Below are 26,670 nucleotides of genomic sequence, written 5' to 3'. Positions count from 1 at the left end.
GTAGTGCGAGAAATCCAACGGAGGAGATCGAGTCTTGTGGGGAAAAGTGCGCAAACCTCTACAGAGTGTACAAAACTAATCATGGTTAGCCGTGTCCCCGGTTATGGACATCTTGAGTATCTGGTTCTTGGATTATCATGCTGATCTCATCACTCTAAATTAATCTGTTGGGTTGATAATTACTTTCTAATTGGGATTGAGATGGGGGTACCATTCTCTTTGTTTCAACCACCATGATAGTTAAATAAAATATATTCCTTTGTGGTAGGGAAAAATTGGCTTTTCGCAAAAACATATAACCTTAGAGCCTCCACCAGCCATATATGCATGTAGTGATAGTATTTATCTGTTCATTGCTATACTGTGTTATATTGCCAGCATATTCCATGTGCTGACCCATTTTCGGGCTGCAACGTATCATGTTGCAGACTTTTCAGACGACGAGTAAGGTGCCATAGGTCGTTTGTCATGCACTCAGCTATGCCGTTGGAGTTGATGGACTCACTTTATCTTCCAAGCCTTCCGCTGTTATCGTATTAGATGGCCTTAAGCCATATTCATTGTAATAAGTTCTCTTTTGAGACATTCGATGTAATAAGTGTGTGATTGCTACTCTTTTATAAATCCTTCGAGTATTATGTGTGTCAGCATTACCGACCCAGGGATGACACTGAACACAGAGATTTGACCGTCTGAGGTCGGATCGCTACATTCTTATTGCAATCCATGTTGAATTCTCCTCATGCTTATAATAAAAACAAAGCTTTTACCGAACATATCGTTGATGTTATGATGCAATCTTTTGAAGAAAAGCTTGAATTGGAAGTTTCTATCCCTAGAAAACTTTATGATGAGTGGAACCTACTATTAAGATTAAGATTAAGGGAAAACTTTGTTTTTGCCACTCTAACTTTTGCCCACTTTGGTTATGCCACTCTAGAATTTGACATTTCACTTTTGCCACTCTTAGCTTTTGACAATACATCACAAATACCATTTCATGGCAAAAGCAATAGTTTTTCGTTTCACTTTTGCCACTCTTAGATTTTGGCAATTATCACAATTGCCACTAAAAAATTATTGATTTTGCCACAGAATGGCAATTGTGATGTATTGTCAAAAACTAAGAGAAGCAAAAGTGAAATGTCAAATTCTAGAGTGGCATAAGCAAAGTGGTCAAAAGCTAGAGTGGCAAAAACAAAGTTTTCCCTAAGATTAAAGATTATGAGTGCCATGCTTTGTGTGATCTGGGTGCTAGCGTTTCCACGATTCCAAAAACTTTATGTGATGTGTTAGGTTTTCGTGAATAGATCTAGGTATTGTCATCTTTGGTATGCAATACATAGGTAGCTCTCATAATAGATTAATATGGCAATTTAATTTTCTTTCTTGGAAAGTGTTTCATGCCCTTCCTTAACGGAAATTGAAATCTAATGTTTCCTTCTTTCATATCTATAATTGCACCAATTGTTCTAAGGAAAGGTCTACCAAGAATAATAGGACATGTAGGATTGCAATCTATATCAAGAACAATGAAATCTACAGGCAAATAATTCATATTTGCAACAATAATAACATCATTAATCCTTCCCATAGGTTTCTTAATAGTGGAATCCGCAAGATGCAAATTTAAAGAACAATCATCAATTTGTGTTTTTATGCCTAGCTAAGGGCGTTAAACAATAGCGCTTGTTGGGAGGCAACCCAATTTTATTTTTGCTCTTTGCCTTTTGCTTCTGTTTTTCAACAAATAATTCATATATCCTCTGTTTAAATGTGGTTTTGTGTTTTAATTAGTGTTTGTGCCAAGTAAGACCTTTGGGATGGCTTACGGTGATAGTTGATTTGATCTTGCTGAAAAACAGAAACTTTTGCGCTCAGGAAAATAATTCTCGTTTTTAACAGAAGCCAGATAAAATACTGATTCTTTTTGCAGAAGATTAATAAACAAATTTCTCAGGTTTTCCTAATTGTCCAGATTTCTTGGAGTTACAGAAGTATTCGAGAGTTACAGATTACTACAGACTGTTCTGTTTTTGACAGATTATGTCTTCTATGTGTTGTTTGCCTATTTTGATGAATCTATGGGTAGTATCGAGGGTATGAACCATGGAAAAGTTGGAATATAGTAGATATTACACCAATATAAATAAAGAATGAGTTCACAACAGTACCAAATGCGGTGATTTATTTTCTTATACTAACAGAGCTTATGAGATTTTCTGTTGAGTTTTGGGTTGTGAAGTTTTTAAGTTCTGGGTAAGGATTTGATGGACTATGCAATAAGGAGTGGCAAGAGCCTAAGCTTGGGGATGCCCAAGGCACCCCGGGCATCCCCTCTTTCGCCTTCGTCTATCGGTAACTTTACTTGAGGCTATATTTTTATTCACCACATGATATGTGTTTTGCTTGGAGCGTCTTGTATGGCATGAGTATTTGCTTTTTAGTTTGCCACAATCATCCTTGTTGTACACACCTTTTGAGAGGGACACACATGAATCGTGATTTATTAGAATACTCTATGTGCTTCACTTATATCTTTTGAGCTAGGCAATTTGGCTCTTGTGCTTCACTTATATTGTTTTAGAGCACGGCAGTGGCTTTATCTTATAGAAATTATTGAACTCTTATGCTTCACTTATATTATTTTGAGAGTCTCTAAATAGCATGTTAATTTTCTTTGGTTATAAATTTAGTCTTAATATGATAGACATCCAAGAGGGGTAAAATAAAAACTTTCGTATAAAATGCATTGAATACTATGAGAAGTTTGATTCCTTATGATTGTTTTGAGATATAGAGATGGTGATATTAGAGTCATGCTAGTGAGTAATTGTGGACAGTAGAAATACTTGTGTTAAAGTTTGTGATTCCCGTAGCATGCACGTATGATGTACCGTTATGTGACTAAGTCGGAGCATGATTTATTTATTGATTGTCTTCCTTATGGGTGGTGGTCGGGAACGAGCGATTGTCTTTTCCTACCAATCTATCCCCCAAGGAGCACGTGCGTAGTACTTCGTTTCTATAACTAATAGATTTTTGCAATAAGTATGTCATTTCTTTATGACTAATGTTGAGTCCATGGATTATACGCTCTCACCCTTCGACCATTGCTAGCCTCTCTAGTACCGCGCAGCTTTCGCCAGTACCATATACCCACCATATACCTTCCTCAAAACAGCCACCATACCTACCAATTATGGCATTTCCATAGCCATTCCGAGATATATTGCCATGCAACTTTCCACCGTTCCGTTTATTATGACATTCTTCATCATTATCATATTGCTTTGCATGATCATGTAGTTGACATTATATTTGTGGCAAAGCCAGCATTCATAATTCTTTCATACATGCCACTCTTGATTCATTACACATCCCGGTACACCGCCGGAGGCATTCATATAGAGTCATATTTTGTTTTAAGTATCGAGTTGTAATTCTTGAGTTGTAAGTAATAAAAATGTGATGATCTTCGTTATTAAAGCATTGTACCATGTGAGAAAAGGATGATGGAGACTATGATTCCCCCACACACTACTAGGGAAAAGGCTACTAGTAGCGCCGGTAAATTGGCTACTAGTAGCGTGGGTACCCGCGCTACTAGTATCGCGCTACAGTTAAAAGTTAGTAGTAGCATGGGTGGCACCCGCGCTACTACTAACTTCTTAGTAGTAGCGCGGGTGCCACCCACGCTACTACTATTTGGAACCCGTGCTACTAATAACAAAGTAGTAGTAGCGCATCTATTATACCACACGCTACTAGTATCATAAATACTAGTAAGCGCACATTTCCCCCCACGCTACTACTAAAAAAATTATGAATTAAAGAAATAAAAATTAGATGCAATATTCATGGATGAAGAACAGAGACACGTCCAGTGCAAAATAAATTAAGGTCACAGGACCATTTTAACACTTGCACGTTCATGGATGCAACATTGAACATCTCAACGGGAAGAGATCACGAGATTCCATTTAACAGTAAAGGCACACACGAGATTCCATTTAACAGTAAAGGCACACAACCAAATGTGGGTACCATTCCTAGTGTTTCACCAGGAGCCTAAACATACCACTTCTCTAGATGTAGGCTCGGAGTTCAGACACCGGTGGACCCGAATCCCCCCCCCCCCCCCCCCCCCGAAGCGATGGTATCGAGGTCCTCCACCTCCGTGACCTCCGGCGTCGCATTCACCTGGACGATCATCTGTGCGACGCAGTTGCCGGGCTTCACGGCGAAGTCCACTTCCGAGTGGTTGGAGAACACAACACCCACCCCTGCGGCCACGTCGGGAAAGTGAAAACTTGTCAGTGCTCGTCAGCGTCCAAATCCAGTAGGGTATTTTCTTACTTTTTAAAACATGCACACGAATCAATAGTAACATCCGGAGGCTGGTCCTTGTTGCACGAGACATGAAGAAGGGCGGGTCCCCTCCTTGTTGCACGAATGAATCAAAGGTAGACACTGCCGCGAGCCGTGAAGAACGCCGGGTCCCCTCCTTCTGTAAATAGCTCAGGTGCCTGAAGATGTAAGGAATCTTAATACAATGAACTCATAGTAATGCATAATAACAAGAAAAAAGAAAAAATAACCATAAATCCTAAAGAAAAAGATCATTCTATGAGTCAGGTTGATAGTTTTGAGACACAGGAAAGGATAATGTTGGTAACCGTATTCATTAACAAGAACAATAGGCCGAGATTTCTCAAATGACATTTGTTTCACCAACAATGATTAATTACGAGGCATGTAAGATTTACCTGAGCAACATCAGCATACCCTCTTGTCCTTGCAAGAACTTGAAGGCCAAGGTTCTTAGCTTTCTCCCTACTGACTAGTACAAGTGCAGCAGCACCGTCGTTGTACATTAAAAGATGAGAATGGCACTACAGTTACACTTCCAAGTAAACATTGCTTTACATAACTTACATTAACCATGGAGAAAGCCTAAAATTCGAGCTACGAATTAATATAGCTTTAGTACACTCTTAAGATGATACATTTACTACTAAAGATATACAGCATAGTTTGGCTGATGCTGCATACCAAAGGTAATCTGATTGTTTAAAAATAAAGCTACAATGCTACACTAAGAAGTATCATAATTCTGAATGAAATTGCGAGTTTAGAGGTATTAAACAGACACACTTCGATCACAAAGATCAATATCTACTAGCTTAAATTCAAATGCTTTAGTCAAGATTGTGATAGCATACTGGTACTAAGAGACAATATTTCATACAGAAGAAGAGTTTTGGGGTCCTCAAATAATGCACACACCGGAATAAGTTCCCAATGAAACGCGCCTCTGTCTCGAGCTGCTATTCCATGCTCATTGCTCTGGACGGCATAAGCATCCTAGATGAAAGAACAACCAGGATTTGTGTATTCATTAGTGCTGATCTCCATGGGCAGCTAGCAGTGTATGCTGATGCACAATGTACACATCGACCCCCCCAAAACCAAAAACATTTCTGAGTGAACAACAAACCAACAGACTACTCGACCCTGAAAACAAACTTTTTTTGTGACTTTCATTCTCCATTACTACAAAAGGCAGAGAAACAAACATTTTTTTTGTGATTTTCATTTTCTTTTGCTACAAAAGGCAGTAAAATGAACTAGCATTTTTTTGTGTTTTTTTTCCTGCGCTTCGAAAGACAATACATAGAGCAAACAAACGGAATCCTCTCGAGATCTTTACTTTCTCCGTGGTGATTTGTGAACGCCGCTGCCAGCCTACATATATGAAGTAATTCTCAGAAAATGTATACATGGAGTATCAATGGTTAATGTTTAAAATGATGAGAAAGATATATGTCTTGTGCGTGCAGATTGGTAATTAAATTTATTTTTTACAGTTGATTGGCAATTCCAGTTATTCAATCTAGTCTAGAAAGTGAAAAAAGACAAGGAGCATATGCACCTTGATTCCCACAGGTGAAGATACACTGCTAGCTTAGCTCAATCAGAATACTATGGTTTCTACAAAACTGTAGTTTGAAAACTGTGAGGTGTTTGGCTAAACCAACAACAGTAGTTTCATATTCACTTGTATTCCTGATACAATGTTTTTTTCTAACTTCTAGAAAAAGCGGTCCAGACCTCTTTTTTCTCAAACTGACAGCTTGGTTTGTAACTTGAAAGCACAATTATCAACATGGCAAACTAGGCCTCTGCATAGTATGCTCCACACTAGTTAAACATGATGCCGAATTTTTCGAATACTGCGGTATTTTAAAAACTACACTGCCAATCTAGGCCTTACTGCATATAAGTTTCATAATGTAATTTTGTCCAAAGCATTGAGATTCAGAGATTAGGGGACCACGGGATGAGGTACCTCTCTGAGCTGAGCAGGGGTGACGAATAATGTAATTTCGTCCAAAGCATTAATATAGCATGCAACCAGTACCTGCAAAATTTCACACAATCAGCAAAAACACTTACCTAACACCTGTACAGAACCATGTCCGTACATCTGTTCTCATTTTCACATGGTTTGTCCTGCCTTCAGAAACTGCCATGAAGGGAGGCCATGTGAAGCTCATAAACAGGCAGGGACTGAACTAGACGGTTCTAAATGATCCACCACTCAGCCAACATGGACTCTTGTGTAACAAAAAATGGCAGTTTCTGCCATGGAGGGCACATGCATACTGCATGTATGTTAAGTTCGCAGGCTAAACATTTTCCCTTAGCTCAGGCTAATTAACCGGAGGCATACCCCAATGTCTTCAGCAACTCAAGAAAAATTGCATATCCTCGATTGAAAAAGAATATATTATACTGAGGGATAGCGAGATGATTGGAGATCTGAAGTTCTGAAACAGCTCAGGATTCTCACCGCTGCTAGGGAGCAGCTCAGGATTAATCTCACCGCTTTCTTCGTCATCGGAAACGCCTTCCGCCCCGACAGCGCCTGCGGGAGGGACCTGTACACGCGCCTCGTCCTCAGCCACCACCTCCTCTCCCTCGTCGTCCTTGCCGCCGTGCTGCTCCTCTTCTCGGTGAGGCTGACGGCCCGCACCGACGACTCCGCGGCCGTTGGGTGGAAGAGCCGCGTGCTGCTCCTCCTCGCCGTTTGCCTCTCCGCCGCCGCCTTCCCCCTCGCCGCCTCAAGGCAAGGGTGCAGGCCTTGAGGCACGGATCTGGGAGGAGGGGAGGGAGGGGCGGAGCTTGGGGTGCTTGGGGGCGTATTCCGCGAGGCCGGAGCTCGCCGGAACCGGCCGGTGTGGGTGCTGGCGGCGGCGAGGAGGTCGTGGGGGAGATGAGTCAACTCAGGTGGGGGTGAGGTTGGAGAGAGAGAGAGTTTGGTCGGGTGGGAGTGGAATTTCTTTTCTTTAGGATCGGGGTGGGAGTGGTGCGGCAAGGGAGGGATACGCTCAGTGGTAGCAGCGTGGGTATCTTACCTGCGCTATAGCTATTCACTTAGTAGTAGCGTGGGTTTATATCCCTCGTTACTAATATGGCATGTCCCGGGGGTACGGTAGAGACCGCTTAGTAGTAGTGAGGGGTAAATATCAGCGCTATTACTGTCAATTTAGTAGTAGCGAGGGGTAAAAACCCGCGCTACTAGTAAGTAGCCGTAGCGAGGGGTATAAACCCGCGCTACTAGTAAGCGTCTGTCTATAAGCTTTTCCCTAGTAGTGACAAGTCGGGATGAGACTCCAGACAAAAAAATAGGAAAAAAATGAGAGAAGGCCCATTAAAAAAACCTAAAATCTAAAAAGTGCATACGCACTATTTGGAGACATCAAGCGGCCGGCTCGCGGCCGCACGATCCGGCCATCACAAGCGCTATCTGACAAGGTCCCGGCCCACCCCACCGACAGCCTCTCTCTGTCTTCCCCGCAGCACCCGCGTCTCTCTTTCTATTCTCTCTCTCACTCTTCCCCACGGATCTGGATCAGAGGGGGCTCGCCAGCCTCTCCCCTCAACGCCGACCACCAGGAGCCTCCCACTAACCGGCCACCACGCTCCATCGGCGGATCGGAGGAGGGGAGGACCACCCCGGCGTGGCTCTACCCTGAGGTCGACGTCGCACCACCACCACGACGGTTGTCTTGGCCGCACCACCACCAGCCTACTCCACCATGGCATCCTCTCCAACTGCCCCGTGCTCCCTGGGCAACCAGATCCAGCCCCATCGTTGCTGACTTGTCGTGCCCTGCCGTCGTCGACGGGATGCGCCCGTCGTCTCCTTCCTCTGCCCGAGGCTGGTTGAGATCCTTCCTCTCCGGCTTCGACTGAGCCCACTACCCCCCCCCCCCCATCTGCTTGCTATTTGATGACCTCCTCCACGCGCCTGGACGCCGTGATGGCGGATGTGGAGGATCCTCTGGTCATGGTGGCGTCTGATGTCTGTGTCACACTGGCGGAGATGGAGCAGCCTCCGGTGGTGGTGGTGTCTGATGTGGTCTTTCCGGCGTCATGATCTGTTGAGCGGAGGTGCGGCAGTGTCAGGTCCCAGCGCCGACAGCGATTCTGGCATGATTCAGGCAGAAGGGTCCCGTGAGAGAAGCATTGACACCTTCTCGTCGGGAATTCGTTGACTGGACTATCATAGCCTAGCGATTCTAGGTGCCTGCATGTCAATACAATGTAGTAGTATTTGCTAGTAGTCCTGATACACGAGTCTAGTTTATATTTACATTTTTAATGCTTGTTTTCCTTTTTCTAATTTAGTGCTAGTCTACTACTCAATACATGACTGGAGCAAACTAGTCCAATTCTATGTGTGTTTCATCTTCCTTGGAGAAACTGAATGATTGGGTGGTGAAATAAGTGTTTTCTTTAGTCATCTACCACTGTAACGTTTGTATGTTTTGGTTTTTGGGCGGCGATTTGAGTTGGAATAGGAAGAGGGAAGTACATAAGGGTACCGAGAGGATAGTTCTAATGTTATTGCTCAATCCTCTCAAAATGCATCTGTGTGGTTTCTCTGTTTTCTTGCATGCATACAAGTAATGAGTTGGCTAGTTTGTTGTCATAGTTGCACAGAAACGCAAATGTAGTTGGATCATGTGTGTGGTTTCTCTGTTTTCTTGCATGCATACAAGTAACGAGTTGGCTAGTTTGTTGTCATAGTTGCACAGAAACGCAAATGTAGTTGGATCATGCATATACAAATCTCAGTTGGCTAGCCAACTTATGAAGTTGCACAGTGAGGGCTAACCAGTTGCACAAGCAATGGTATTCAGATGGATACATTGTGTAAACCATGTTCAAGCAGTATGTGTGTTCTTTTGGTTGGACACTCATGTGTGCTCTGTTGTCACAAGGGTATGCGTTCATACATGAGTTTGCAAATCAAGGCAGTACATATCCTAGCTGGCTTAGTCACACTTATGCAGTTGTACAGGGAAGGGCTATATAGTTGGTTGACAATTAGTTTAGTTTTGGCTCCAATGCCTAAATCATGACCATGCAGTGTGTATGCTGATTTTTTGGTTGCACACTCATGTGTGACCTGTTGGCCATACAGTGCATCAAGTTGCACACATTTTATTTTGTTTTGTAGGTGTGCTTTGAAAAATCAACATTACTTGCTTACCTCATGGCATTTTTTTGATATCAATTGTTTTTGCTCATTTTTACTCTTTAATACATTTGGTTGCTTCGACTAATTTGTTTGTTCGCTTTTCTTTTCACAGACCAAAAATGGTTGTAGAAGGAGATACGACTCCTAGTGAAGGAGGGGTATGTCTGCTTTTTTCATCATTTTTCATTTATCCTTGTAGAATTTTTGTTTTGAAATTATAATAACTATTTTTGGGGGGATTTCCTGACCATATTCTATGTTTTGTTTGGCTATGCAGGGGCCGTAAACAATTCTTCTCGGCGGAACCCGAAACAGCCCGCCAAGCGGTAGCCACGTCATCCTGATATCGATGGGGAGGCAGAGAATGATGAGGTAAGTATCGTGCAAGGTTTTTGACTCGACGAGTCGTTCTGGGATAGCGACACTTGACGATTCATGCCGTGCCGATCTAGTCGAGGTGTTTGAGTCGACTTCTAGTTATGACTCATCGACTAGTCGTGACTATTCGTTCAACTCAAAAACATGAGTATCGAGCAAGCAGTGTGGGTGCTTTCCCTTTTTTGCACACACACACAAGTAACTTTTTCCATGCATCCTTGAGGTTGGTGACCCATTCCGCTTCGTGAAACGGTGGAAACGGAAGGCGACCACGCAGGTTGGAGTTGTAGCTGGAGTTGGCACACCGTCTGCAGCTGCTGCCGAGGTAACATAAAATGGCATTAGGATTTTTTTCTACGCAAAGAAACCTGGGATATTATTTTTTGCACAGTTGCAAAAGAACCAGCTAGGTGTTGGCACCCTGAACTTTTATAGTTGTACGCAAATCAATTAGGAGTTGGTATCCTCAACGTTTCAAATAGTTGCACAACAGTATCATACGAGTTGACATCCTTAACTTTCATAGTTGCACCAGAACCATTTGGGAGTTGGCAGTCTCTACTTTTTGAATAGTCTCATAATAATATCACATGAGTTGGCATCCGCAACTATTTTAGTTGCACAAGAACCAATCAGGAGTTGGCATCCCCAATTTTTTTAATAGTTTCACAACAGTGCCACATGAGTTGGCATCTTCATCTTCTTTAGTTGCACAAGAACCATTCAGTAGTTGGCATCCTCATGTGTTCACATGCATATGATTTTCTAGGTGTGCAAATGCACTTGAATATAGTTGTACTACTTATTCAGAAGATTATAATATGTTAAATTCACTATTTTGTCTATTTTCTTGTGTTTAGATAGGCTAAATTCATCATGTTCCTCAGTTCAAAAATTATTACATAGCTACACAAACATGCAACATGATTTGCATGCAAGAGTACTTGCAGTTGCACAAAATAGATGATGTAGTTGCACAACAGCCAATAAAGTTTTTTTTGGAATTCTGCATACAGATTTTTAGCTAAAACCAAAATGAATCTGAAATTATCTGAGTTGGCATCTTCTACTTTTATATGAGTTGATGATGCCAACTACTGAAATTCAAACCTCACAAGTAGATGGATACGGGAGTGTTGTCAGTTGCACACTTGTACTGGTTAAGTTGCACAAATACAACTAGAGTTGGTTCATTTTTTCTCAAGCTTCTTTTTTTGCATCATGTGCAGGTTTTACAGGTTATGGGGGTGGATGAACTGATGTAGATTTTTGCACACAATTCTAAGCTACAAAGTCACATATACTACTGTGTGGAAAGATTAAAGAAAAAATATACTTCTTGTCTAGTTGGTAGTTATATTTTCATAGTACCTACAATATGTTTTTTCTTTTTCTTTTGCTACAGTGACACAGGTTCTTCTGCATTATGTGTGAAATAAGACTCTATACGTGCTCTCTTATATATATATATATATATATATATATATATATATATATATATATATATATTTGTATTTTTTTCATGTGTCAGTAATAAGACGCGGGAGGTGATTCCACCACATTATAGTTGCTCATTACGTGAAGTTAGTTCATGTAGCGCTAAAATTGCACCACACAGTATTATAGTTGATTGTGGTAGCACAAAAGTTGGTTTAAAAAATAGTTGCATCTCATAGTATAAAAGTTGCACCATCTAGTACAACCAGTTGGCAATGAAAAAAGTTCATGGAAACATATATAAATGGGGTCTAGTTTTAAAGATCTTGTCGCGAGAGTTATAACGGTGAAAACGGATTTTAATTCCGACATGTAATTCGAAAGTTATTGCTTTTTGAATTTTTTTGGAATGCAATTAATTGCCTTTTTTGCTTTATTACTGGCACATGGTAGAGCACATGGAAACGAACTTGGGCCAGCGTGAAGGGGAGTGCGTTGGATGATGCTTTTCGATTTTGGTCTCCCAGGGATCAAGCGGACTTTCCTAATCTGGTGATGGGACATAAATTTTCCTAATACAGCCGGCTGCCGAGGAGCGCTAGCGAGCGCACGGCTGCTCGCTAGACGCGTCCTTAAAAAAATGAGAGAAAAGAGAGAAGGGGCAATGTTACTATCCTTTTACCACACTTGTGCTTCAAAGTAGCACCATGATCTTCATGATAGAGAGTCTCATATGTTGTCACTTTCATATACTAGTGGGAATCTTTCATTATAGAACTTGGCTTGTATATTCCAATGATGGGCTTCCTCAAATTGCCCTAGGTCTTCGTGAGCAAGCGAGTTGGATGCACACCCACTTAGTTTCTTTTTGAGCTTTCATAAACTTATAGCTCTAGTGCATCCGTTGCATGGAAATCCCTACTCACTCACATTGATATCTATTGATGGGCATCTCCATAGCCCGTTGATATGCCTAATTGATGTGAGACTATCTCCTTTTTTTGTCCTCTCCACAGCCACCATATTCTATTCCACCTATAGTGCTATGTCTATGGCTCACGCTCATGTATTACGTGAAAGTTGAAAACATTTGAGAACAACAAAAGTATGAAACAATTGCTTGGCTTGTCATCGGGGTTGTGCATGATTTGAATATTTTCTGTGATGAAGATGGAGCATAGCCAGACTATATGTTTTGTAGGGATAAGCTTTCTTTGGCCATGTTATTTTGAGAAGACATAATTGCCTTGTTAGTATGCTTGAGGTATTATTGTTTTTATGTCAATATTAAACTTTTGTTTTGAATCTTATCGATCCGAACATTCATGCCACAATAAAGAAAAATTACATGGATAAATATGTTAGGTAGCATTCCACATCAAAAATTATGCTTTTATCATTTACCTACTCGAGGACGAGCAGGAATTAAGCTTGGGGATGCTTGATACATCTCCAACGTATCTATAATTTTTTATTGTTCCATGCTATTATATTATCTGTTTTGAATGTTTTATAGGTATTAATATGATATTTTATATTATTTTTGGGACTAACCTATTAACCTAGAGCCTAGTGCCAGTTTCTGTTTTTTTTTCTTATTTTAGAGTTTCACAGAAAAGGAATACCAAACGGACTCCAAATGGAATAAAACCTTCGTGATGATTTTTCTTGGACCAGAAGACACCCAGGAGAGTTGGAGTGCAAATCAGAAGAGCCACGAGGCGGCCACAAGCGTGGAGGGCATGCCCAGGGGGTAGGGTGCGCCCCTACCTTGTGGGCCCCTCGGTGACCCCCTCACCTAGATCTTGCTCCTATATATTCACATATATTCCCAAACCACCAGAAGTATCCACGAAAATACTTTCCACCGCCGCAACCTTCGGTACCCATGAGATCCCATCTAGGGGCCTTTTCCGGCATCCTGCTGGAGGAGGATTCGAACACGAAGGGCTTCTACATCAACACTATTGCCCTTCCGATGAAGCGTGAGTAGTTTACCTCAGACCTACGGGTCCATAGCTAGTACCTGGATGGCTTATTCTCTCTCTTTGATTCTCAATACCATGTTCTCCTCGATGTTCTTGGAGATCTATCCATTGTAATCTTATTTTGTGGTGTGTTTGTCGAGATCCGATGAATTGTGGATTTATGATCAGCTTATCTATGAATATTATTTGAATCTTCCCTGAATTCTTTTATGCATGATTTGGTATCTTTGTAATTCTCTTCGAACTATCGGTTTGGTTTGGCCAACTAGATTGATTTTGCTTGCAATGGGAGAAATGCTTAGCTTTGGGTTCAATCTTGCGGTGTCCTTTCCCAGTGACAGTAGGGGCAGGAAGGCACGTATTGTGTTATTGCCATCGAGGATAAAAAGATGGGGTTTAGATCATATTTTTCTTGAGTTTATTCCTCTACATCATGTCATCTTACTTAATGTGTTACTCTGTTCTTCATGAACTTAATACTCTAGATGCAGGCAGGAGTCAGTCGATGTGCGGAGTAATAGTAGTAGATGCAGAATCATTTCGGTCTACTTGACATGGACGTGATGCCTATATTTCATAGTCATTGCCTTAGATATCGTCATAACTTTGCACTTTTCTATCAATTGGTCGACACTAATTTGTTCACCCACCGTATTATTTGCTATCTTGAGAGAAGCCTCTAGTGAAACCTATGGCCCCCGGGTCTACTTTCCATCATATAAGTTTTCGATCTACTATTTTGCAATCTTTTACTTTCCAATCTAAACCAAAAATAGCAAAAATAATTACCTTACCTTTTGTTTCGTTTCATCTATCTCTATTAGATCTCACGTTTGCAAGTGACCGTGAAGGGATTGACAACCCCTTTATCGCGTTGGGTGCAAGTTGTTTGATTATTTGTGCAGGTATTGGTGATTTGTGTGTTGTCTCCTACTGGATTGATACCTTGGTTCTCAAACTGAGGGAAATACTTATCTCTACTTTGCTGCATCACCCTTTCCTCTTCAAGGAAAAAACTGACGAAAGCTCAAGAAGTAGAATCTTCACAGATGATTTGAGTAGGTATGGGTATATCTACTTGATGAAACACAAGTTTGAAACATTTGAAAAGTTCAAAGAATTTCAGAGTGAAGTGGAGAGTCATTGTAATAAGAAAATAAAGTTTCTACGATCTGATCACAGAGGCAAATATTTGAGTTATGAGTTTGGCCTTCATTTAAAACAATGTGGAATAGTTTCACAACTCAGGCCACCTGGAACACCACAGCGTAATGGTGTCTCCAAACGTCAGAATCGTACTTTATTAGATATGGTGCATTCTATGATGTCTCTTACCGATTTGCCACTATCGTTTTCGGGTTATGCATTAAAGACAGCTGCATTCATGTTAAATAGGGTACTATCTAAATCCGTTGAGACGACACCATATGAACTATGGTTTGGCTAGAAACCTAAGTTGTCGTTTCTTCAAGTTTGGGGTTGCGACACTTATGTCAAAAGGCTTCATCCTGATAAGCTCGAACCCAAATCGGAGAATTGCGTCTTCATAGGATACCCTAAGGAAACAATTGGGTACACCTTCTACCACAGATCCGAAGGCAAGATCTTTGTTGCCAAGAATGGAACCTTTCTAGAAAAGGAGTTTCTCTCGAAAGAAGTGAGTGGGAGGAAAGTAGAACTTGATAGGTAATTGTACCTTCTCTAGAATTGGAAAGTAACACATCAGAGAAATCCGTTCCCGTGATGCCTACACCAACTAGAGAGGAAGCAAATGATAATGATCATGAAACTTCAGATCAAGTTGCTACTAAACCTCGTAGGTCAACCAGAGCATGATCCGCACCAGAGTGGTACAGTAATCCTATTCTGGAAGTCATGTTATTAGACCAAGGCGAACCTACGAACTATGAAGAAGCTATGATGAGCCCAAATTACGACAGATGGCTTGAGGCCATGAAATCTGAGATAGGATTCATGTAAGAGAACATAGTGTGGACTTTGGTGGACTTGCCCGGTGATTGGCAAGCCATATTGAATAAATGGATCTTCAAGAAGAAGACTGACGTTGATGGTAATGTTGCTATCTACAAAGCTCGACTTGTCGCAAAAGGTTTTTGACAAGTTCAAGGGGTTGACTACGATGAGACTTTCTCATCCGTAGCGATGCTTAAGTCCGTCCAAATCATGTTAGCAATTGCCGCATTTTATGATTCTGAAATCTGGCAAATGGACGTCAAAACTGCATTCCTTAATGGATTTCTTAAAGAAGATTTGTATATGATGCAACCAGAAGGTTTTGTCAATCCTAAAGGTGCTAACAAAGTGTGCAAGCTCCAGCGATCCATCTATGGACTTGTGCAAGCATCTCGGAGTTGGAATATACACTTTGATGAGGTGATCAAAGCATATGGTTTTATACAGACTTATGATGAAGCCTGTATTTACAAGAAAGTGAGTGGGAGCTCTGTAGCATTTCTGATATTAGATGTGGATGACGTATTATCGATTGGAAATGATATAGAATTTGTGGATATCATAAAAGGATACTTGAATAAGAATTTTTCAATGAAAGACCTTGGTGAAGCTACTTATATATTGGGCATCAAAATCTATAGGGATAGATCGAGACGCTTCATAGGACTTTCACAAAGCACATACCTTCACAAGGTTTTGAAGAAGTTCAAAATGGATCAGTCAAAGAAAGGGTTCTTGCCTGTGTTGCAAGGTGTGAAGTTGAGTAAGACTCAAAGCCCGACCACGACAGAAGATAGAGAGAGAATGAAAGTCATTCCCTATGCCTCAGCCGTAGGTTCTATAAAGTATGCCATGCTGTGTACCAGACCTATTGTGTGCCTTTCCATGAGTTTGGCAAGGGGGTACAATAGTGATCTAGGAGTAGATCACTGGACATCGGTCAAAATTATCCTTAGAGAACTAAGGAAATATTTTCTCGGTTATGGAGGTGATAAAGAGTTCGTCGTAAAGAGTTACGTCGATGCAAGCTGTGACACCGATTCGTATGACTATGAGTATCAATCTTCATACATATTGAATGTGGGAGCAATTAGCTAAGGATAGCTCCATGCAGAGCGTTGTAGACATAGAAATTTGCAAAATACATACGGATCTGAATGTGTCAGACCTGTTGACTAAACTTCTCTCACAAGCAAAACATTATCACACCTTAGTGCTCTTTGGGTGTTAATCACATGGCGATGTGAACTAGATTATTGACTCTAGTAAACTCTTGGGGTGTTGGTCACATGGCGATGTGAACTATGGGTGTTAAATGACATGGTGATGTGAACTAGATTATTGACTCTAGTGCAAGTGGGAGACTGAAGGAAATATGCCCTAGAGGCAATAATAAAGTTTTTATTTTATATTATATTTCCTTATTCACGATAAAGGTTTATTGTTCATGCTAGAATTCTATTGATCGGAAACTTAAATACATGTGTGAATACATAAACAAATACCGTGTCCCTAGTAAGCCTCTACTAGACTAGCTCATTGATCAAAGATGGTTAAGGTTTCCTAACCATAGACATGTGTTGTCATTTGATAAGGGGATCACATCATTAGGAGAATGATGTGATGGAAAAGACCCATTTGTTAGCTTAGCATAATGATCGTTCAGTTTTATTGCTATTGCTTTCTTCATGTCAAATACATATTTCTTCGACTATGAGATTATGAAACTCCCGGATACCGGAGGAATGACTTATGTGCTATCAAACGCACAACGTAACTGGGTGATTATGAAGATGCTCTACAGGTCTCTCCGAAGGTGTTTGTTGAGTTGGCATAGATCGAGATTAGGATTGGTCACTCCGAGTATCGGAGAGGTATCTCTGGGCCCTCTCGGTAATACACATCATAAGCTTGCAAGCAAACGACTAAGGAGTTAGTCACGAGGTGATTTATTATGGAACGAGTAAATAGACTTGCCGGTAACGAGATTGAACTAGGTATGAAGACACCGATGATTGAATCTCGGGCAACACTACAAAAAAAGACACATCCGTGACATTTTGGGCCGAACGAATTTTTTTTCTGCCATGCTTATGACACTTCTCTGGCGATAATTGTGACAAAACCCGGTATCATCACAGATGTGGTGGGCTCCTACTTCTATGACAAAAAAATCATGACAGAAAATGGGCTTTTCATCCTGGGCGGGCCGGAGACGCAGCTGCATGACATTGTTTGGGCCGTCCATGGACGGAAAAAAACCGTGGTAGAAGCGAGGGCGAGGAAAATATCGGGGAGTTCCCGGTTATGGTGGGTGGTTGGGGCCGAGCGATGCACATTTCTCTTGTACACGTACGCGCGTGTGTGTGAGGCGTTGGCCTCTAACTGAACCCGAGCGAGGCGTTGGGCTCTAACTGAACCCGAGCGAGGCATTGGGCTCTAACTGAACCCGAGCGATTGCACTGCAGGCTACGCGTTACTGAACCCGAGCGATCGATCGATGGCTGTTAACTGAACCCGATCGAGCGATTACTTCGCTACTGCTGCTAACTGAAGCCGATCGATGCTGCCTCTGGATGAACAGTGAGCGTTGTTGGGGGGGCTGGATGAACAGTTCCTGGTGGGGCACTGGATGAACAGGACCCCGTGGTAGTAGAGGTCGTTGCCGCTGGATGAACAAGACCCCGATCGAGCCGGTTGGGGGTGGATGAACAGGACACCGTGGAGGGCTGGATGAACAGGACCCCATGGAAGGCTGGTTGAACAGTAGCCGATGGTGGGCTGGATGAACAGTAGCCCGTGGAGGGCTGGTTGAATAGGACCCCGTGGAGTGGGCTGGGTTGAACAGTAGCCGGTGGAGGAGCGATGGAGGATGGATGAACAGGAGCCCGTGGATGAACAGTCGTAGGTGGAGGCTGGAGGAGGTCGACGTTGGGTGAACAATAGCCCGTGGAGGCTGGAGGAGGTCGACGGTGGAGATGAATAGTATCCCGTGGAGTCCCGTTTTGCGGTACGCCACACCCATCCGATGAACAAGACCCCCGTTTCGACTGTAGCGCTCCAAAACAAGTCTGTTTCCTCCGTTTTGCGGTACGCCACACCCCTCCCGATCAACAGGACCCCGTTTTGACCATAGGAGGTCCAAGAGAAGTCAGTTTCCTCCATTTTGCAGTATGCCAGACCCCTCCCGATGAACAGGATCCCGCTTCGACCGTGGCCGGTCGAACACAAGGCCATTTCCTCCATTCTGCGGTACGCGAGGCCTCGTTTCCATCGACTATTCCGTCCAAGCCGGTTGGCTCCCGATGAACACGACGACGCATTCCATTCCGACCCAGCCGGTTGGCCCCGATGAACACGACGACGACGCAGTTTCTCCGTTCCGACCCAGCCATGTACACGAGCCCTGGCCATACCTATGCGCGTGTAGGAGTTTGAGACCCTGCCCGTATGTACGTATGTGGCTGTATTTACTTTCTTGCACCCTGGCCGCTGTACATACATGTACATGCTACGTGCGCGCCTCTACTATGACACGTTGATACGTCTCCAATGTATCTATAATTTTTGATTGTTCCATGCTATATTATATTCTGTTTTGGATGTTAATGGGCTTTATTATACACTTTTATATTATTTTTGGGACTAACCTATTAACTGGAGGCCCAGCCCAAATTGCTATTTTTTGCCTATTTCAGTGTTTCGCAGAAAAAGAATATCAAACGGAGTCCAAACGGAATGAAACCTTCGGGGACGTGATTTTCGGAACAAACGTGATCCAGAGGACTTGGAGTCCACGTCAAGAAATCAACCAGGAGAGCACGAGGCAGGGGGCGCGCCTACCCCCTGGGCGCACCCTCCACCCTCGTGGGGCCCACGTTGCTCCACCGACGTACTTCTTCCTCCTATATATACCTACGTACCCCCAGATATCAGATACGGAGTCAGAAACCTAATTCCACCGCCGCAACCTTCTGTACCCGTGAGATCCCATCTTGGGCTCTTTTCCGGCGCTCCGCCGGAGGGGGCATTGATCACGGAGGGCTTCTACATCAACACCATAGCCTCTCCGATGATGTGTGAGTAGTTTACCTCAGACCTTCGGGTCCATAGTTATTAGCTAGATGGCTTCTTCTCTCTCTTTGGATCTCAATACAAAGTTCTCCATGATTCTCGTGGAGATCTATTCGATGTAATCTTCTTTTGCGGTGTGTTTGTTGAGACCGATGAATTGTGGGTTTATGATCAAGTTTATCTATGAACAATATTTGAATCTCCTTTGAATTCTTTTATGTATGACTGGTTATCTTTGCAAGTCTCTTCGAATTATCAGTTTGGTTTGGCCTACTAGATTGATCTTTCTTGCAATGGGAGAAGTGCTTAGCTTTGGGTTCAATCTTGCGGTGTCCTTTCCCAGTGACAGCAGGGGCAGCAAGGCACGTATTGTATTGTTGCCATCGAGGATAACAAGATGGGGTTTATATCATATTGCATGAGTTTATCCCTCTACATCATGTCATCTTGCTTAAAGTGTTACTCTGTTCTTATGGATTTAATACTCTAGATGCATGCTGGATAGCGGTCGATGTGTGGAGTAATAGTAGTAGATGCAGGCAGGAGTCGGTCTACTTGTCACGGACGTGATGCCTATATACATGATCATACCTAGATATTCTCATAACTATGCTCAATTCTATCAATTGCTCAACAGTAATTTGTTCACCTACCGTAATACTTATGCTCTTGAGAGAAGCCACTAGTGAAACCTATGGCCCCCGGGTCTATTTTCCATCATATTAATCTTCCAACACTTAGTTATTTCTTTTGCCTTTTATTTTACTTTGCATCTTTATTTCTCTTTATCATAAAAATACCAAAAATATTATCTTGTCATATCTATCAGATCTCACTCTCGTAAGTGACCGTTGAGGGACTGACAACACCTTTATCGCGTTGGTTGCGAGGTTCTTATTTGTTTGTGTGGGTGCAAGGGACTCGTGCATGATCTCCTACTGGATTGATACCTTGGTTCTCAAAAACTGAGGGAAATACTTACGCTACTTTACTGTATCACCCTTTCCTCTTCAAGGGAAAACCAACGCAGTGCTCAAGAGGTAGCAAGAATTATTTCTGGCGCCGTTGCTGGGGAGATTCGCGCCAAGTCAAGTCAAGTCAAGACATACCAAGTACCCATCACAAACTATTATCCCTCACATTACATTATTTGCCATTTGCCTCTCGTTTTCCTCTGCCCCACTTCACCGTTGCCGTTTTATTCGCCCTCTCTTTTCCGTTCGCCTCTTTTTGGCTTGCTTCTTGTTTGCTCGTGTGTTGGATTGCTTGTTTGTCACGATGGCTCAAGATAATACCAAATTGTGTGACTTTACCAATACCAACAATAATGATTTTCTTAGCACTCCGATTGCTCCTCTTACCGATACTGAATCTTGTGAAATTAATGTTGCTTTGTTGAATCTTGTTACAAAAGATCAATTCGCCGGCCTTCCTAGTGAAGATGCCGCTACCCATCTAAATAGCTTCGTTGATTTGTGTGATATGCAAAAGAAGAAAGATGTGGACAATGATATTGTTAAATTGAAGCTATTTCCTTTTTCGCTTAGAGATCGTGCTAAAGTTTGGTTTTCATCTTTGCCTAAAAACAGTATTGATTCATGGAATAAGTGCAAAGATGCTTTTATCTCTAAGTATTTCCCTTCCGCTAAAATCATCTCTCTTAGAAACGATATTATGAATTTTAAGCAACTTGATCATGAACATGTTGCACAAGCTTGGAAGAGGATGAAATTATTGATACGTAATTGCCCTACACATGGTTTGAATCTTTGGATGATTATACAATTTTTTTATGCCGGATTGAATTTTGCTTCTAGAAATCTTTTAGACTCGGCCGCGGGAGGCACTTTTATGGAAATCACTTTAGGAGAAGCTACTAAACTCCTAGATAATATTATGGTTAATTATTCTCAATGGCACACCAAAAGATCTAATAGTAAAAAAGTGCATGCGATAGAAGAAATTGATTTTTGAGTGGAAAGATGGATGAACTTATGAAATTATTTGCTACTAAGAGTGTTTCTTCTGATCCTAATGATATGCCTTTGTCTACTTTGATTGAGAATAATAATGAATCTATGGATGTGAATTTTTTTGGTAGGAATAATTTTGGTAACAACGCGTATAGAGGAAACTTTAATCCTAGGCTGTATCCTAGTAATTCCTCTAATAATTATGGTAATTCCTACAACAACTCTTATGGAAATTTTAATAAGATGCCCTCTGAATTTGAGACTAATGTTAAATAATTTATAAATTCGCAAAAGAATTTCAATGCTTTGGTTGAAGAAAAGTTGCCTAAGATTGATGAATTGGCTAGGAACGTTGATAGAATTTCTCTTGATGTTGATTCTTTGAAACTTAGATCTATTCCACCTAAGCATGATATCAATGAGTCTCTCAAAGCCATGGGAATTTCCATTGATGAGTGCAAAGAAAGAACCGCTAGGATGCGTGCTAAGAAAGATTGCTTTGTGAAAGTGTGTTCTTCTAGTTTCTATGAAAATAAAGATGAAGATCAAAAAGTTATTGATGTGTCTCCTATTAAATCTTTGTTTTGCAATATGAATCTTGATAATGATGGGACTGAATATGATCCACCTTTACCTAGAAGGCGTTCCAAAAATTCGGAGTTTTTAGATCTTCATGCTAAAATTGATAAAAGTGAGATTGAAGAAGTTAAAACTTTAGATATCAATGAACCCACTATTTTGGATTTCAAGGAATTTAATTATGATAATTGCTCTTTTATAGATTGTATTTCCTTGTTGCAATCCGTGCTAAATTCTCCGCATGCTTATAGTCAACATAAAGCTTTTACCAAACATATCGTTGATGCTTTGATGCAATCTTATGAAGAAAAACTTGAGTTGGAAGTTTCTATCCCTAGAAAACTTTATGATGAGTGGGAACCTACTATTAAAATTAAAATTAAAAATCATGAATGCTATGCTTTGTGTGATTTGGGTGCTAGTGTTTCCACGATTCCAAAAACTTTGTGTGATTTGTTAGGTTTCCGCGAATTTGATGATTGCTCTTTAAACTTACACCTTGCGGATTCCACTATTAAAAAACCTATGTGAAGAATTAATGATGTTCTTATTGTTGCAAATAGGAATTATGTGCCCGTAGATTTTATTGTTCTTGATATAGATTGCAATCCTTAATGTCCTATTATTCTTGGTAGACCTTTCTTTAGAACGATTGGTGCAATCATTGATATGAAGGAAGGGAATATTAGATTCCAATTTCCGTTATGGAAAGGCATGGAACACTTCCCTAGAAAGAAAATAAAATTACCTTATGAATCTATTATGAGAGCCACTTATGGATTGCCTACCAAAGATGGCAACACCTAGATCTATCCTTGCTTTTATGCCTAGCTAGGGGCGTTTAAACGATAGCGGTTGTTGGGAGGCAACCCAATTTTATTTTAGTTTTTTTACTTTTTGCTTCTGTTTAGGAATAAATATTTGATATAGCCTCTGGTTAGATTTGTTTTTATGTTTTAATTAGTGTTTGTGCCAAGTTAAACCTATAGGATCTTCTTGGATGATAGTTATTTGATCTTGCTGAAAATTCCAGAAACTGTCTGTTCACGAAAACAATTGTTAAAAATCACCAGAACGTGATAAAATACTGATTCCAATTGCAGCAGATCAATAAACAAATTGTCTAGGTCTTCCTATTTTGGTAGAGTTTTTGGAGTTCCATAAGTTTGCTTTAGTTACAGATTACTACAGACTGTTCTGTTTTTGACAGATTCTGTTTTTCGTGTGTTGTTTGCTTATTTTGATGAATCTATGGCTAGTAAAATAGTTTATAAACCATAGAGAAGTTGGAATACAGTAGGTTTAACACCCATATAAATAAATAATGAGTTCATTACAGTACCTTGAAGTGGTGTTTTGTTTTCTTTCGCTAACGGAGCTGACGAGATTTTCTGTTAAGTTTTGTGTTGTGAAGTTTTCATGTTTTAGGTAAAATATTTGATGGATTATGGAACAAGGAGTGGCAAGAGCCTAAGCTTGGGGATGCCCATGGCACCCCAAGATAATCTAAGGACACCAAAAAGCCAAAGCTTGGGGATGCCCCGGAAGGCATCCCCTCTTTCGTCTACTTCCATCGGTAACTTTACTTGGAGCTATATTTTTATTCACCACATGATATGTGTTTTGCTTGGAGCATCTTGTATTATTTGAATCTTTATTTGTTATTTTGCCACAATCATCCTTGCTGTACACACCTATTGAGAGAGACACACATGATTCAGAATTTGTTAGAATACTATATGTGCTTCACTTATATCTTTTGAGCTATGTAGTTTTTGCTCTAGTGCTTCACTTATATCTTTTAGGGCACGGTGGTGGATTTGTTTTATAGAAACTATTGTTCTCTCATGCTTCACTTATATTATTTTGAGAGTCCTACAAAACAACATGGTAATTTGCTTAAATTGAGAAATTAGTCCTAAAGTAATAGGCATCCAAGATTAGTATAAATTATCTTATGAGTGTGTTGAATACTATGAGAAGTTTGATGCTTGATAATTGTTTTGAGATATAAAGATGGTGATATTAGAGTCATGCTAGTTGAGTAGTTGTGGATTTGAGGAATACTTGTGTTAAAGTTTGTGATTCCCGTAACATGCACGTATGGTGAACCGTTATGTGATGAAGTCGGAGCATGATTTATTTATTGATTGTCTTCCTTATGAGTGGCGGTCGGGGACGAGTGATGGTCTTTTCCTACCAATCTATCCCCCTAGGAGCATGCGCATAATATTTTGCTTTGATAACTTGTAGATTTTTGCAATAAATATATGAGTTCTTTATGACTAATGTTGAGTCCATGGATTATACGCACTCTCTTCCTTCCACCATTGCTAGCCTCTCTAATACCGCGCACTTTTCACCGGTATCAAACACCCACCATATACCTTCCTCAAAACAGCCACCATACCTACCTATCATGGCATTTCCATAGCCATTCCGAGATATATTGCCATGCAACTTACCACCGTTCCGTTTACTATGACACGCTCCATCATTGTCATATTGCTTCGCATGATCATGTAGTTGACATCGTATTTGTGGCAAAGCCACCGTTCATAATTCTTTCATACATGTCACTCTTGATTCATTGCATATCCCGATACACCGACGGAGGCATTCACATAGAGTCATATTTTGTTCTAAGTATTGAGTTGTAATTGTTAGTACCAATCTTCAAGAACAAGGGGGATGTTCAGAGTTGTACTAATTACCGTGGAATTAAGCTGATGAGCCATACAATGAAGCTATGGGAGAGAGTCATTGAGCATCGCTTAAGAAGAATGACAAGCGTGACCAAAGATCAGTTTGGTTTCATGCCTGGGAGGTCGACCATGGAAGCCATTTTCTTGGCACGACAACTTATGGAGAGATATAGGGAGCAAAAGAAGGACTTGCATATGGTGTTCATTGACTTGGAGAAGGCCTATGATAAGATACCACGGAATGTCATGTGGTGGGCCTTGGAGAAACACAAAGTCCCAGCAAAGTACATTACCCTCATCAAGGACATGTACGATAATGTTGTGACAAGTGTTCGAACAAGTGATGTCAACACTGATGACTTCCCGATTAAGATAGGACTGCATCAAGGGTCAGCTTTGAGCCCTTATCTTTTTGCATTGGTGATGGATGAGGTCACAAGGGATATACAAGGAGATATCCCATGGTGTATGCTCTTTTGCGGATGATGTGGTGCTAGTTGACGATAGTCGGACGGGAGTAAATAGAAAGTTAGAGTTATGGAGACAAACCTTGGAATCGAAAGGGTTTAGGCTTAGTAGAACTAAAACTGAGTACATGATGTGCGGTTTCAGTACTACTAGGTGTGAGGAAGAGGAGGTTAGCCTTGATGGCCAGGTGGTACCCCAGAAGGACACCTTTCGGTATTTGGGGTCAATGCTGCAGGAGGATGGGGGTATTGATGAAGATGTGAACCATCGAATCAAAACCGGATGGATGAAGTGGCGCCAAGCTTCTGGCATTCTCTGTGACAAGAGAGTGCCACAAAAGCTAAAAGGCAAGTTCTACAGGACGGCGGTTCGACCCGCAATGTTGTATGGCGCTGAGTGTTGCCCGACTAAAAGGCGACATGTTCAACAGTTAGGTGTGGCGGAGATGCGTATGTTGAGATGGATGTGTGGCCACACGAGGAAGGATCGAATCCGGAATGATGATATACGAGATAGAGTTGGGGTAGCACCGATTGAAGAGAAGCTTGTCCAACATCGTCTGAGATGGTTTGGGCATATTCAGCGCAGGCCTCCAGAAGCTCCAGTGCATAGCGGATGGCTAAAGCGTGCGGAGAATGTCAAGAGAGGGCGGGGTAGACCGAATTTGACATGGGAGGAGTCCATTAAGAGAGACCTGAAGGATTGGAGTATCGCCAAAGAGCTAGCTATGGACAGGGGTGCGTGGAAGCTTGCTATCCATGTGCCAGAGCCATGAGTTGGTTGCGAGATCTTATGGGTTTCACCTCTAGCCTACCCCAACTTGTTTGGGACTAAAGGCTTTGTTGTTGTTGTTGTTGTTGTTGTTGTTGTTGTTGTTGTTGTTGTTGTTGTTGTTGTTGTTGTTGTTGTTGTTGTTGTTGTTGTTGTTGTTGTTGTTGTTGTTGTTGTTGTTGTTATTGTTGTTGTATTGAGTTGTAATTGTTGAGTTGTAAGTAAATAAAAGTGTGATTATCATCATTTTTAGAGCATTGTCCCAAGTGAGGAAAGGATGATGGAGACTATGATTCCCCCACAAGTCGGGATGAGACTGCGGACGAAAAAAGTCCATAAAAAAAAGAGAAAAGGCCCAAATAAAAAAATGAGAGAAAAAGAGAGAAGGCACAATGTTACTATCCTTTTACCACACTTGTGCTTCAAATTAGCACCATGATCTTCATGATAGAGAGTCTCCTATGATATCACTTTCATATACTAGTGGGAATTTTTCATTATAGAACTTGGCTTGTATATTCCAATGATGGGCTTCCTCAAAGTGCCCTAGGTCTTCGTGAGCAAGCGAGTTGGATGCACACCCACTTAGTTTCTTTTGTTGAGCTTTCATATACTTATAGCTCTAGTGCATCCGTTGCATGGCAATCCCTACTCACTCACATTGATATCTATTGACATCTCCATAGCCCGTTGATACGCCTAGTTGATGTGAGACTATATTCTCCTTTTTGTCTTCTCCACAACCACCATTCTATTCCACATATAGTGCT

General features: G+C 41.4%; 1 protein-coding gene across 11 annotated transcripts; it reads right to left on the bottom strand.

Annotated features, from left to right (window-relative positions):
* Positions 1-4,135: 4,135 nt before the first annotated feature.
* Positions 4,136-7,697, bottom strand: LOC123494481 (uncharacterized). Of its 11 annotated transcripts, XR_012187508.1 has the most exons (5): positions 6,857-7,681; positions 6,353-6,424; positions 5,290-5,367; positions 4,360-4,529; positions 4,136-4,286 (listed from the first exon to the last, which is right to left on the bottom strand). XR_012187508.1 is itself a non-coding variant. In XM_073501264.1 (4 exons), the coding sequence occupies exons 1-4, from the start codon at positions 6,902-6,904 to the stop codon at positions 4,461-4,463; spliced, it is 267 nt and encodes an 88-aa protein (XP_073357365.1). In that variant the 5' UTR covers positions 6,905-7,681; the 3' UTR covers positions 4,136-4,460. The 11 variants fall into 11 exon arrangements, 2 of the variants coding, with proteins under 2 accessions (XP_073357365.1, XP_073357366.1); XM_073501264.1 differs by having other exon boundaries at positions 4,136-4,529; XM_073501265.1 differs by having other exon boundaries at positions 4,136-4,529; positions 6,890-7,681.
* Positions 7,698-26,670: the final 18,973 nt, after the last annotated feature.

This window comes from Aegilops tauschii, chromosome 6, assembly GCF_002575655.3.
Source record: "Aegilops tauschii subsp. strangulata cultivar AL8/78 chromosome 6, Aet v6.0, whole genome shotgun sequence".
In the NCBI taxonomy this organism is placed as follows: Eukaryota; Viridiplantae; Streptophyta; class Magnoliopsida; order Poales; family Poaceae; genus Aegilops; species Aegilops tauschii.
This window is presented reverse-complemented; position numbering and strand designations above follow the sequence as displayed.